Source organism: Mustela nigripes, chromosome 2, assembly GCF_022355385.1.
Source record: "Mustela nigripes isolate SB6536 chromosome 2, MUSNIG.SB6536, whole genome shotgun sequence".
NCBI lineage: Eukaryota > Metazoa > Chordata > Mammalia > Carnivora > Mustelidae > Mustela > Mustela nigripes.
This window is the reverse complement of record NC_081558.1, coordinates 81,784,972-81,800,325: the sequence shown is the minus strand read 5'-3', so window position 1 is coordinate 81,800,325 and position 15,354 is coordinate 81,784,972. Positions and strand designations below refer to the sequence as shown.

At 37.8% G+C, this 15,354-nt stretch overlaps 1 protein-coding gene across 2 annotated transcripts in view; it reads right to left on the bottom strand.

Annotated features, from left to right (window-relative positions):
• Positions 1-339: 339 nt before the first annotated feature.
• ZNF385D (zinc finger protein 385D) overlaps positions 340-15,354 on the bottom strand; it is a 904,997-nt gene continuing 889,982 nt past the window's right edge. The window contains exons 7-9 of one of the 2 annotated variants that reach the window (XM_059390861.1): positions 10,092-10,270; positions 8,950-9,051; positions 340-7,103 (exon numbers count right to left, since the gene is read on the bottom strand). In XM_059390861.1, the coding sequence (XP_059246844.1) occupies positions 6,870-7,103; positions 8,950-9,051; positions 10,092-10,270 (515 nt within the window). In that variant the 3' untranslated portion in view covers positions 340-6,869. The remainder of the gene's footprint in view (positions 7,104-8,949; positions 9,052-10,091; positions 10,271-15,354) is intronic. The other variant, XM_059390862.1, reaches the window with a different exon arrangement.

The following is a 15,354-nucleotide window of genomic DNA, read 5'->3' as shown; positions in this document are numbered from 1 at the left end:
GAGTCTGTTTAACGCTCTATTATTAAGAATAACTACTTAAAAATCACCAATACTCCAGCTTGCATGAGAGTTGAATATCTCATCATATATCAGCTAATAATAAATTTTTCTTTGACCTCTTAGGAGGCAATTTAAAAGTAATTGTGAAATTCCAGTAGATTAAATATTATTAGCAGAAATGATGAACTATATGTCAGGAAACCTTAGTTGAACTGACATATTTTGACTGATAAAAGGAAAAAAAACCTGACCAACAAATTTCTCAGGAAAAACAATATTCTTAGCACAGAGTTCCATGTGTGTTTAAGACTAGATATCTTAAATAAAATCATTCATTTTTTTTTTTTCAGGACAAAATTGAGGGTCTAACATAGCTACAAATGACATTGGTTTGGCATCAGATCAGTTCTACTTTAAATATGTAGGAATATGAACACTGTCAGTATAAGATGTATTTTAAAACAACTTTACTGAAATTTATAGAAATTAGGCTTAGATTTTGGGACCAATTTTGAGAGGCAAGTGACTTGCGTTTACTAAATTCAGCTTTTACTTTTTTTCAGCATAACTTTATAGTCATAGAGAGTTGAATTAATTTTTTTTAATTTTTTTTTTCAGAAGCAAGTCATCAAAATGCCAAGCAAGTTGGCCCAGTTTCCTCATAGATATTTTGTGTTGAAGCCATAAAACATGCCCACTGTTCTGTGATGATCAATCTTATGCCTAGATCCCTTTGCAGCAAGACTTTTCCGCAAAATCCACCACTTCCACACATTTTTTTTTCCCATAATGACTTTAAAAAACAGATGTCATCCCAAGAAATTCTTCTTGACTATTTCAGGAAAGCTAAACTTTCCAGAATCTCAAGACCTTTATTTCTTTTCTGTACCTAACAATATTAATTCACGGTCATGATAGACACAAAACATTTAGCGGAAGGTCTTTACCCAATATTAGCCTTGTCTCGCCCTGGTGTCCTATGCTGAAATTATACAATGATATATTTTAAATTGAGTTGAGAAGTATCCAATAAGACCCACATTGTTATTTTTAGTTAATAAAATTCCATTCATTTCTACCATGGCTTAAAGATGCCATAACACGTGTCCCAGTAGATTTATATCTTATTAGATTTAGATAATCAAATGGCCAAATGACTTTAACAAATTTTGTTTCCTGAAAAAAATACAATCTAGGCCCCCAATAAAGGACTATCTCCTTGCTAATTTTCTTTAGCCCTGTTTTACCATGTCTTGCACAGTACCTGGATTTAAAGAAGATTTGATAAAGGTCCAACTTCTATATTGGAAGTCAGTAGCTTGTATGAAATGTTACAATTGCATTATCCAACTCAATCTTCTAGCATAATGATGTTAGTAGAGAGCATAGTACCTTGACGTTATATCTACTTGTCAACTTCTCCAATGCCCTGTTTATTAAGATTCCCAAATGTGAAAATAGAGTTTCTCTTCTTAAAATGAAAGCAACTTGATCATTGGGGGGAAAAAAAGGTATTTCCATGGCCTCATAAAAGGATGAATTCTCTATCACTTCACGTGTATATAAACCCACACATAAACCTTAGAATTGTTCATTGTTCAGGTACTCATTTTTAGTTCAACTCTTTTTCTTATAAACCATTTTAGCCCTTCTCTTTGGAAATTACTTTTAGAGTTGACATACCAGTCATGAAAAGAACATGACTCCATTCTTGGTGGTTTTAGAAAACTTGACCAAACTCAAAGATATTCCACTAGATCATGCATATTAATCATCAGGTTTGACCTGAAATGCATTTTGGCCATTTGTAGAGTCAACTTGACCACCTAAGACAGATGGCTTTCTGTCATTGCAAACGGGAAAAAGGTGATCAGACTGAAGGTAGTTCTTGGTCCTTTCAGACGTGGGGAAGCCAAGGAATTCTTCAAACCCTGTGATGTTTTGTAACCTGCTTGGATTTCTAAAGAGAGTAGCACATGGGAGGTTTTCCCAGGGCTGAACTTGCCTTCCATTAACATTCATAATTCTGGTAAGCTATAACCCCATTCCTGAGAGTAACAACCCTGTAGGCCAATTGAGGATGATATATCAACATATCATCTTTCATTGAAAGCCGTGACACCACTCTCAGAACTAATAAGTAGACCTAATAAGTAGACAAGGAAGATGTGTCTTATAAGTGATCCATTTCACTTCCTGGTGGTAGCCTCTGTCATTATTAAAGCATGCCATTGAAAGTGCCGAAGAGATACTCTAGAAATAAATCCACCCTTTTAGTGAAAACCTACAGAACTCATATGGAAAACATTCACTGTCAGGACGCAGCTCAAATAATTCTTGCTGTAACAATGATGAGAGCATCACTGATACCCTTTGACTGTGGACAAAGTGGTCTTAGTCAAATGCCCATTAGTTAAAACACATGCAAACCCAGGGTAGAATTAGTGATGGGGAGACCCTTTCTGCTGAAGACGGAAAACACAACAAACCAAATAAGGATGAGGCATTTAGTTGTCGCTCCCTCCCATACTCACACAAACAACTTCCTTTTGGAGTTTGCTTTGATCAAAAATTATGATGTTCTAGATTGAGAAAAGAGACACAGTGAATCCTTTATGACTTTGTGAAAAGTCCAGTGTGAATTAGCAACTCCTCTGATAATAGTTGAAGTCTACATTCTGATTGATTAGATGAGAGAGGCCTACAGTGTGGTATATACTCAGGAGGGAGGGAAATACAGAACACACCTCCGGACATTTGCAAATATTTAAGTAGCTCCATTGTTCATGACAAGAAAGCAATTTTATTTTTGACAGGATGAGAGAAGTGGTCTTTTAATGCTGATATAGTAAATGAGCTCAGCCATATTACTGACCAAAAAATTGAGGACAAAGCATTAGTCGATTAATTATTACCCTGCTGGTCAGAGATAAAGTCTACAATACAATTGGACTTCTTTCAGCTCATTTTTTCCCCACCACTTTATGATGCTTTCCTTTATATAATTAGTTATTACTATAATGTCATCCATGCTAATGTATAGAAAAGTAGTCCTTAATACAAATATTAATTCGTATTTGAAGGAAGAGGTCTCTACACCACTTGAATCATTTAGCTTTGTGATCTGATTTCTTCAGGAAAGTTGACCACCACATGGGTATGGGGTCAAAGTATTTAAAATTTAATTGTAGGTGAAATTTAATGCCACGTGTGCTATATATTGGTCCTGTGCTTTAGAAACTTACATGGGAACATCCACGATAAATTTGAATAATCCTATTTTCAAAAGCCTTGTTGTCTATTATTTTTTTTCACTTTATGATTTCCTGGTCTTTTAATTTGCAAGTGAGTATGAACACTCTCTTCGTTAAATAGTTCTCTGGCAGTAAAATACGTAGCACCTTTCAAAAAAAAAACCAAATTATAGCTCTGATGATAATGGCATGAATTATTGCAATAAGTGAAGGGAAGCCTAATAGTTCCTTAAGATTGCAATCGTTACAGATGAGGCAGGGATGACATAAATTGCCAAAAGCCAACTGTGTTTGCTTATGTGAATAGAACCACCACTCTTCAAAGATTAGGACCAGTGATAGGAGCAATTTGTCATGTGTAATCACCTGTTTTCTCAAGAGAGAAATACAGTACCTCCCCAACGACTGTTTCCCATTTGTCTGGATGATCCGGATGAGGGGCAGCAATGCTTTTTCCAGAGGCATCTGGCTCTTGCAATGCATTTATATCTGTTTCAAATGAAATCGGAGATGCTTTCCCTATCACTTCTTTGCCATGGGTGTGATGCGTGGGGAGGGATATATAACCATAAAGTCAGACCACCCTTCGGGATTTTCAGAGCACCGGTGCTGACCCATCTGAATTATTGATCTTTATTCATGAAAAAAGTTCCCTAAGGGAAAGGATAGGGCTTTATAGCAGTCTGAACCGTAACGGATGTTGATCTGGTGTTGATAAATAATGTGGAGTGGAGGGAAGCAATTCACAGAAAGTCCACTGTAAGTTCCATAGTTAGGCTTCATCCTTTATTAGGTAGTGAGGAAAAGACAACTGATGATTACAACTCCAATTTAAGAGACCATTTAAACAAAAATGGTTCCATAGCGAAGTGAGGCAGAAGGGATTTAGGTATTTCTGAGTTTTCTCATATGGCTGATGGAGAAAATATGGCTGATTTGTTTGTTCCCAGCAAATCATTAAAGTTAGTAACACCTTGTGATCCAGGACTCTTTGCATCCCAAAGGCCCTGACTTCTAGTGGACTGGCTGATTCACTTTGGTGAAAATGGGGGAAGAACAGCAAAAGCACGGAGTAGTGAGAGTGCATCAATTAACATTAAGTTCTCCAACAGAAAGAGGTTTTATCAGGTGTAAAGGCTGTTGGGTAAGGATTCAGGCTAAGTTACAGTGAAAGATCAAACTATTTAACAAACCAGAACAAGGCAACTAAAGCTCAAACCCTTTAGAAGCTGGTCACACGGGATATAGACAGAGCCCCGAACAACAAACTCACGAGTGACTTTCCATCTGGCTGAACCAGTAAGGGGTGTGTGTGGAAAAAAAGGAAACACTTGCTAAGACCAGAGAGTAGAGGTGTTGGTAAACATAAATCACCGGATACTTTCAAAAAACAAATTTTAATACTAACTAACGTGTTTAACCAGAGATGTGTGGTTTGAAATTCTTTTTACCAAAGACCAATGAAATAACTTTTGTCTTTTGTCTAGCTTATCTACCTGCTATCTTCCCTTTTCTTCCTTCCTTCTCTCCTTCCTTCCTTCCTTATTTTGTTGATTGTTTAACAAAAGGTGTATAAAGCCAACTGTTTTAAAGATATGTTTATATGACAAATGTCTACAGCTGGATGACGGAGAAGAACTCCGAAGACCATGTTCGATGTTGAGCACCAAGCACGCTATGGGTGTTTCTCAAATATAAAATGACAAATGCAATATACCTATCTCTCCAATGGTTTCCTCTGGAATCTTTGTACCTCTCAAAAAGGTTACTACAGTTTAGATAAGAGCAGTTTCAGGAAGGCCATACCCAGCCCTTCCCTATAGATTTAAATAGTCTTTACAAAACCTTTTCAAAAATATTTTTTTTCTCTAAACCTAAATCATGTAGGGTTGATTTGTACATGTTTTAACATTGTTCTAAGTTTAAGTGTCCTTGTTCTTAATGCAACAGACTGGCTGCATCGAATCCCATCATAGTGATAGGTATACAATAGCTTTCTATGGGAAAAAGCAAATAGCCTTTATCACAAATTAAAGGCACAGCTATTTTTATGCCATTTGTTACCAACTTAATGATAACATGTAACATGGGATGGTTATATAATTATTTTATATAGAATTTCTTTTTATAAGTTATTCTCTTAATCTTTCTAACATATATACAATATACATATATTTATATATACCCCTGATAAATCTTGTTTTAAAGGTAAAACATCAACTCCTTTCAGCCTTTTGGTGACTATCTAAGGCTGCCAGTATTTCATAACTCCACTAGTGAAATCATGGTCAAGTGCACCTTACCAGAATTTTTCCAACACTATATCCTCGGTCTGCAATCACCTTAGATTCATTTTTCTTGTTTTACTAGCATTTAAGTATATATTAATTGTTCATATCATGTCAGTAGGAAATCTAAAAAAGAAACAAGAAAAAGCCGACAATAGCTAACATCTATCCTCATGTTCAAAGCAGAAACCTTTGCCTAAGAGATAACCTTACTGGTATGATATAAAGGGGATATTGCAAGGATGCAATATTCTCTGTTTTTTTGTGTTGTTTTTTTTTTGGATATGTACTAACATGAAAAATCTTTACTTTAAACAATCATCTTAGGTTACGATAATTTCTTATCCACTAAACAGAACAGTTGTACTGATTTCTTTCTAAACACCCACAATGCACATGTTTACCTGTTTTCAGATATAGATTCATTACAAAGATTTCTTTCCCTCTTTCCAGCAACACTGCTTCAGGGGGAGGAAAAAATACTTTGTAAGAAATGACCTTTATTAATATCTCCCCCACCTCTATGCTTAAGCCGTGCTCTCTTGTCCTCAACTTAAAGTTACCTATAGTCTGGATGGGGGAGAGAATATGGACCAGGAAGACCTCCGCAGAACCCTCCGGTGTTTGTGTATCATTTGGCTGCTTACCGGCATGAAATAGTTGTTCATTCTACCTTTTGCAATTCTTTATAACCTAGTGGCATAGATTGAGACACAGCACTATTGTTTACAAGACATCTACTGTATCTACTTTTGTTGGGATAAATACCCAGTAATTGCTGTCATAGCAAGAGGACCAGCACGGGTACTACTATTCACAGTGTTGCTTTTGTTTTTGTTTTTGTTTTTTTTCTTTTTTGTTTTGTTTTTTGTTTTTCTTTTTTCATATTATCTTAATCTACAGAGTAAATTATTATATACATACATTGGAACCAGTTAATGCCCTTACAATGTATAGCTGTTTCATAAAGCAGGAAAGACAATGCAGAGGGAAATAGGTGCCCAAAAGCACAGTCACAAAGGCTTCAGAAATTCTAGATACCACTACAAGTCAATGCTGGAGATCACTTCTAAAACAATCAGTGTTCAAGAGGAATGCTTTAATTTAGAGAAAATACCACCCCCCCCCACCCCTAAGCCTCCCTCTTTTTTTTTTTTTAAATAATCTTTTCGGTTCACTATCAAAAGTCCTGGCTCTTCAGATAGACTTTAAACTATAAATAAACACTGCATAGTTCTCTTTTTTTTGTTGTTTTTTTTTGTTGTTGTTGTTGTTTTTTGTTTGTTTTTTGAAAAATTATTGCAGTACAAGTACTCCCATTTGGAACTCAGTAAGGAGCAAACAGCACAGGAGTGTGGGCGGTCCGAATAGGTCCGGGAGCTGGCCGCAGGAGAGCTGGCGGGAGTGCTGAGGTCTGGAACAGTGTGGCTGCTGGAGCAGTTCGGAGACTGAAGGGGGAGTTCACGGCCACTGCGGCAGCAGCGGCTGCAGCTGCCAGTGGGTTTGGTAGAATTCGTGGAGCCAATGGCTTTGAAGGTTCTTTTGAAAATACTAATTTTACCTGCAAGGGAGAGAGAGAGAGAGAAAAAAAAAAAAGACAGAAGGACAGGAGTTTGGGCATCTACCCATAGAATCCAGAATGATGGGCAGCTTTTAAAATGTAGCAGGAAGCAACTACAAAGATAAAAATCACACTTGGGAAGGTCAATAAGAATAACGGAAAGTGTAGAACATCTTTCCTTTGAAAGAGCTGGAAGAGCACTTGAAGATGGCCAGCTTGGACTGTTGGTCCAGGAAAGTACTCAACAACCTTATTTTATTTTTCATCATAAATATACCACCTGAGGAAAGTATTCATGTTGAGGAAGAAAGTATGGAATTTTCACTCCACTTTACACACACACATGAACTGTCACAGAATTGATATTTTAAAAGAGACATTTATTAATGCTGACAGCTACTATTAGGCTATCCAAGTGTATAAACTGGGCAGCCCAGCAAGGTGTGAGGTATTAATGAAGAGAAATAAAAATAACAAAATTTCACTTTCAAGGTGAAACTTGCCTCCCCCCCCAAAATCTGCCATTTTATGCTTCCTCTTTGTGCTAATGGTAACAATATTCTCTCAATCCTACTCTACAAAACCAGTTCATTCTTTGGCTAGTAGCATTAGTAAGATGGCTGTTCTCACAGAATGTTCCCATTTATGGAAACAGTAACACAGTGAGAGCTAGGAAGGAGGTTTTGGATGGTGACATTAACACAATTTGACTTCCCTGTTTATTTAAGAACCATTCACTTGATTGTTGAAAGCTGCATCTATGCTGGTCAGAAATAGCACTCAAAGTTATGACTAGTGCTGAAACATCAGCTCTGTGCAGAATTCACAGCCTTTCAATGCAGCTAAAATTGCTTCTGTACAAAAGAGTAAAGTGACTTCATTTGCATAAAAATGGGTGATGCTACTAAATTAATTGGGTCAACTCCTACTGAGGTCTCATAATAGATGATTGCAGTTTTCCTTTAACTATATTTTCATGTGCCAGCAGCACACAATAGCACCGATTATTAATAAGATCTATTTTGAAGAAAACAGATTTCAAAATGCACAATTCAGCACATGCTGAATAGATCAGTTGTTCTTAACTTTTCATTGAGCCCTGGATCTCCCTGATGAAAGCTATGGTCAATTCAACCAGGAAAACAAAAACAAGAAACAACAAAACCCCGCCACGTGGTCATAAATATTAGCTTGAGATTGTCAGGTTTCACAGATTTCCCTTGAATTCCTAAAAAAAATATTCCAGGTCAGGACATTTATACTACTATGTTCACTAATAAAAAGGTGTATTTGGGGTAATGGAAAGAAGGCATCTCCCAGGAAGAATTTCCCCAGGCCTCAGATATTATTCTTGGTGTAATAATTAAATAAAATCAGTCATGCCCTTGAAGCCATGCTATTCAAAATCCAAAACTGTTGAGGGGATCAAAAACACCAGTGCTTTGTCCCATGAAGATATTAAAAAAGAGAGACAAGAACTTTTTTTTCACTGAACTTTCCTAAAATTATCCACTGACAGCAAGACCAGATATCATGATATCACTTACTTGACTCAAAAGTTTGGCTTTACTCCCTTCCCCACGCTCTGTCATTAACCAGAGCCCAACTCCAAAAGATATAGCTACCAGACTGTGGCTAAACGTGGCAAACCACCCACACAACTCACAAAACCAATAATTCTATTGTTGGAGTGAGGGTTGGGACTTTCCAATCAATTGTTTCTTATGACTAAGGTCCCTTCCGTTTATTTCACTTAATAATTGACAGCAACAACAAAAAAATCAAGTTCATCAGACAGTGGGACATTCAGGATCACTGTTGATTGGGAATAGATGATGACACTTACCCCCAGAGGATGTGCTGCCTTCTGTAGTTTGTTGTAAGGACTGTATTTAGGTTTCGGGGGCTTCCCAGCAGCTCTGTCTTTGTGCCTTCTACTGCTAATGTGCTATCAAAAACAATTAAAAATGACAGTGTTTAAAAAAAATCATCCCCCACCCCACCCCCCCAAATACTGATTTAACCTAAGGAAGAAGATTAGTTATTTAATACAAGTTGGAGAGACAAAAAACAAAAAAGCATGCACTTTTGTCCTTGGGTTCTGATGGCTTGAGGATATATATTTTTATGTTACCTTTTTTAGTATATTTTTAACAAATAGAAGGCTCTTGGTTTTCCCAGCCTTTTTCTTTATCGCTGTGCTGATCTCCTTTTTAAAAGTGTACAAAGGAAAGGAATGTCTAAAGGAATTTTATGTGCAAATAAACAAAGATGCCCAGGCAGGCATGAATTTATTTCCATACTAATATTTACCCTCACATTTGTACAGCCAAATGTCAGCCCCTTAAATTCTAAAGATAAATAACGAAGGTGCATAAAATGAGCACAATATTGCACACATGCATATAAAATACAACACAATATGAGGGCTGGGCCTTTAGTTGGCAACGTCTAACTGATCTCTTTGGAGGGCTATTCACAGTAAAAGTGAATGCAATAGGATTAGTCATCCCTTTAGCAGGTGGCTGCAGGATTTAGCAATACAGTACAACACCATGTAATAAAGTACATAAAATAAAAGAATAGAACAGTATAAAATTAGTTGTAACCTGTAAATATCTAAACAAGTAAAAATGGAACATTGCAATTTGACCTTTCAAGAAAATCAACACTTTTGAGTGGGAAACCTGGCAGAGAAAAGATCTAATACTCCTTTTCCTCCCACTCTTCAGAAAAAAGAATAGTACAAACTCACTTCAGACATTTTCTGAAGGGACTTAGAAAATATTACATTTTACTATTTCCTTGGCAACTAAACTAGGCATAAATAAATAAAGGCAGTGAGTAGAAGATAAGTGGATGGATGGATAGATGGACGGACAGGACGGAGAGGAAAACGGGAAAGAAAGGAACAAAGGAAGCACACACATTTGCTTATCGGGATGTCCCCTATCTGTTGTTTTCATTTCTAGAATATGCGCTGTCTACCTGTTTAAGTTGTGTTTCCGAGTTGACGTGCACATCACAGATTTCACAGTGAAACGTTTTGTTTTGCAGACCTGTGTTTCCCTTATTAACTGGTCCTTTGCCTTTCACGCCTGCCCTAGGAAAGGCTTTGATAGTCCCGCTTCCATTCCGAGCTTCTAGCATGGTTTTGTGCTTAGTACCTGCCAGGAAGATTTAGAAAAAAAGAAAGAAAAATTAATCTTAGCTAGTATGTGCCTTTGGGAAATGATACAGAGCAGTTCTTGCAGGGATTATGACTGAGATATGCTTAACTTAGAAGACAATGAGGTCTGACCACCTTACATTACATAATTAATTGCTCATGTTTTTACAATGTCCCACATATCAAACCAGCACCATTAACAGAACACCTACACTCCAGAGTCCCTGGATGAAATTAAATGGGTGTGACTTTGTTGCACTTCCTCTCGATGCTAATAAGACATAAATGATAGCAGATGAGGAAGAGTGATTTAGTTGCTCAAGGTATAGTTGGAGGTGATGTGTAACAAATGTAATCAGCTTAAACATGGTGTGTTTACAGAAGTGGCACTAATTAAAGACCCACTTTCTAAACAGAATACAAACAAGCTTTCTTGGCTATGTGTTTTAGGTTCAAAAAGGAAGAGGAAGAGTATAAAGATCTTGATGCCTGAAAAAAAAAAAAAAAAAAAAAAAAGCCCATTAGGATAGTTAAGCCCAAACTGGTCATAACTCAATTTCAAATGTAAAAACAAATGACCAAGGAGATAAGCAGTGAAAGGCTAAGAAGTTACACTATACACAAAAGCTTCTTTTTAATAAACTGATAAACATCTCTGGGCTCTCACTCATGATGAGTGTAATTCCCGTTATTAACACTTGTTTATTTGGTTTTTAGCCTGGTAGTTTATGAATGGGAGTTTTCTCTCAAAATTTTGTTTACAAGTTTCTTTTTCTTCGTGTTGATAACTATTCTTTATTTTTATCACTTAGCCATATGGTTTTACTATGAAATTTTCTCTCGTCATCATTTATGTCCTTCCTTTCTGCCATTAAACCCTTTTTTTCAGTGGTTTCTCTTTCCTACTTTTGTTTATTAGATTGTTATCAGTTCTGGAGGCATAAAAAATAAGATTCTCAATTTTCTGGATTCCTGGACCAGCCTTCCAGAACCATTGATCATCAACGAGGAAAACACATTAAGGGGCACACTAGGTCAGCGCCAATGACCATCGCCTTAAATAAGAGGTGATGAATACAAGAAACAGGTTCACAGTCGCGTTTCTCTCTTTTAGAATGATTGCAACATTACCGAATCCAATATTAAAAAAGGTATATTCTTACAACATAGATTCCCCATGTTGAAGGTCGTATTCTTATGCACATCTATGAAAATGTTCATATCCCAACATATGAAGGAAAGAGAAAAAGGTCGACATCTTGTAAGTAGACTGGAGGACTTGAAATGTGGAGCTGGTGGGGAGGCCTCTCTGCTTTTCCCTTTCAGTTTGCAAGCCCCCTCCACCTGCCCTTTGCAAAACAGACACAAATATATTTTACTCTGCAGATGGTGTAAGTCAGTGTATGGCAAAACAATGCTTTGGGGAGCAAGATCTATATACAAAGATATATATATATATATATTTTTTTTTTCCTTTGTCTCACTGTGTGTGTGTGTGTGGGGGGGGTGTCTAGATGGTTGTCCAACCTTCTTTATCCAAACAGGTGATTTTATCAAAATACTTCTTTTCCATACAGTTTCTTCAGTCAAAGTGAGAAGCATTCCTGGGCTGGTTTGGCTTATCAATGCTTAGGAAGCAGTCTGTGGGAGAGCAGCTCTTATTCTGACTGTCTAGAGGGACTCTTGACCCACCCAATATCTTCTGTAATTGGGAGGCTTACCGTTACCCTGGAAGAAGCTGAATAGGAGTGGCAGATAATCTTTGGACCTTTGTAATAATAAGGCCATGAACACTGACCACAGCTGACTGGCTTAAATGAATTTCTCACTTGAAACGTGAAACAGATGTCTTGATGAAACAAGTCTTTACCTAATTCTCTTCCTGAACACAGAAGCACGAATTAGACATGGGCTTCTTGAAGGCAACTCCAGGGGTTTGCTCATCCTGTATTCTTATTGCCTGATCCACAGGAGATACAGCTCAAGTACTGGGTATGAATAAAGAGCAATGAACACAAATTTGTCAAGAGCATGGTGGACTCCGGCTCTGGCATGGTAGGAGTCAGGGATTGCCTCCATTAGCTGTGTGGTTTACATTTCTTTGTGCTTCAGTGTCCTCAGCTGTGGAAGAGGAAATTATTTGCTCCACTGAAGTGTTACATGAAATGCATTTATTGTTCTAAGGATTACTTTTGGCACTTCCATGAACTCTCAGTAAATTTTAGTGCTCTTCTCCTTCTTAACAGTGTTGGTTTTGTTTAAGCAAAAATTTAGAAATCTCTAAAAGTTAGTAAAGTCTATCCTTTGATAAGTGCCTTTTCTGTATATTAAAACTTAGTGAGGGATAGAATAAGCCCTGTCTAGGGACAGAAAAGCTCAAACGAGCCCAATGAAAATTATCAAAGGTTACCACTTCAAGTTATTGCCAGAAAAATTTACCCAAATTTGTAATAATCACTAACTATAAAACATTTTAAAGGTTTTTAATTATGTAGAGAAAACCATCAAAATCAGCTAAGCAAAGCATTACTTAGTAGAATGTTTTGGGGAGATTTCTTTCAAGAAAAAGACAATTTTTTTTTGTATTATTTGTGTCTATAACATACAACTGAAAGGAGACTTCCAGATCTTTTGAAAAGAGTATGTCCTCTTAAGTTGTTTTAAACATTCTTAGACTGTTTTGTGAATCATGCCAGTAAGCTATGATAACTACTTCTCTCAAATTCTTAAAAAAAAAAAAAAATACAAAGCAGGAATACTCATACTTAAATCCTGCATTCAAATGTTGTGGAATATAAATCCATTAACTGCAAATTCAGTGAAAAATAAAAGAGAAAGCAAATGAAATAACACAACTGATCCCCAAATAATGCTAGCAGCAACTGTGGTCACACTAATAATATGAAATGAAATGAAATGAAAAGCAAATGAAATAACACAACTGATCCCCAAATAATGCTAGCAGCAACTGTGGTCACACTAAGAATAATTCATCCTTACAAGGTGCCATAGGGCTTCTTAGCACCATTAAAGAGAGAGGGAGAGAGGTCCAAAGAGAACAGTTGACTTGCCCAGGTTCACACAGAATTGTTATTTGTGGATCTGAGGTAAAAATGGACTGAGCACTTCTAGCTCATCCCATGGTGATATACAAGAGGTTGTGTGTGATGGAAGCTATAATCTCAAAATTGGTTTACGATTAAAAAGAAAAACCATAAATGTATAACTCTACATTGAGAACTAAAGACCTTATTCCATGCATATGGAAGGGGAAAAAAAGGGAGAGAAATACTTAGAATTACAATTTAGATGCACAGGACACATATCCCCACCCTACAGTCTGGTTGTTTCTGAACAAAATTGGCCTTCAAACCGAGTTCCCTGAAAAAAGCACAATCTTCACAGTGGTTTCCTAATATCTAGCTCTGAAAGCAAGCAGAGAACTGTTAGTGATACAGGGGGGTTGGGGGGATGAGTGTGGGGGCAGTGGAGCCCACAGGCAGTGACTGTAGTTTGCTGTGGGTACAGGTAATAGAGGGATCCATGAAAGAGAACTAGAAAATAATTAAATGGACTAAAGCAGACCGTCTACTTTCCACCTTCACCATGAACTGGCAACTCTAACCTATGTCCATGATAAAGGACTGTGTCCTAGAACACAATTTGTCTATATCCTAAACAAGCAGTGTTTTTCCTGTTGAGATTTTAGCATATATCAAATTAGCCCATTGCTAACTTACCCTATACTAAACATCATATGCTACATGGAAATAAATGGGTAGACCTCTCTATTACACCGTGGGCCACAGACACACAGGAATTTGGCTACAGTCTCCTGTTTCATTAGCAATTCCCTACCTGTTTGAAATCATTCAAGCTCACAAAGGCTGCAGTTCATGCCTTTGGCCCCAGTGGTACTCTGTATTTTTAATGTAAACAATACATCATAAGTGAACAATGAGATGATAACACCTGGATTGTAAAGATGAAGTGACAGAATTTGAGCTAACTCCATTCAGTCATTCTGTGTGACCACTGGACATTTTTATGTTTAAAACAGTGAAACAGGGGTGCCTGGGTGGCTCAGTGGGTTAAAGCCTCTGCCTTCGGCTCAGGTCATGATCCCAGGGTCCTGGGATTGAGCTCTGCATCGGGTTTTCTGCTCAGCAGGGAACCTGCTTCCTCCTCTCTCTCTCTGCCTGCTTCTCTGCCTACTTGTGATCTCTGTCTGTCAAATAAATAAATAAAATCTTTAAAAAAAAAATAAAAAAAAATATTAAAACAGTGAAACACAGTGGGAGTCCCGTGGTGTCACGGCTTTGTTTGGCAAGTCCAGTAGCCCACGTTGGTAACTGCCTAGTGATGCATCGGTCGCTGGCCGCTTCCCTTCCCTGTTCCCCCTTCCCATTCCCTGACCCATGCCCTTGGCCTCGCCTAAAAGCCATTTGCTCTCAAATCCTGGTCTCAGAGTCTGCTTCTAATGGAACCCAAACTAAAACACAGCACACTAATCTTAGGATGACTCCTACAACAGCTACTCTTTTTGTGGCAGGCAAGTGAGCCTACAGAGATTCCCTCTCCTTTACATCCCCCTCCCTTGGGTTTCCCCACATGGGATCTGAAGGCAAAGATGCAGGAACCAGGGCACGAGGGGCAGTTGTCTGACTGTGGAAATGACTGCATTCACCATCCACAGGTAGAGGACGTCCGGGACACAATGAGCTGCCCTCCGCTGCTTCAGTTACAAAAGAGAGCTGATTTGCAGATCAAAAATGGTGCACAGAGGGGATTAAAGAGAATCTACTCGTATATCTTCTCTTCTTCCTGGGCCACCTCCAGTTCTGGCCCAACTGGCTAGTGCAAGTCTCGTGGGAGGCTGAAAATAAGCACTGGGTCTGGACCCTGGAAAAAAATCTCTGATGTAGGAAGGGAAATGCAGGGATAAAGAACCAAGCTTAGGCAGAAGGGGGGAGGTTATAGTTCACTGACCGTACTGAAGGTTTGGAGGGGACAACCCTATAAAGGGTTTCCTATAAGGTTACATGCATTTACCACCTTAAACTCTCAAATAAGATGGTTCCA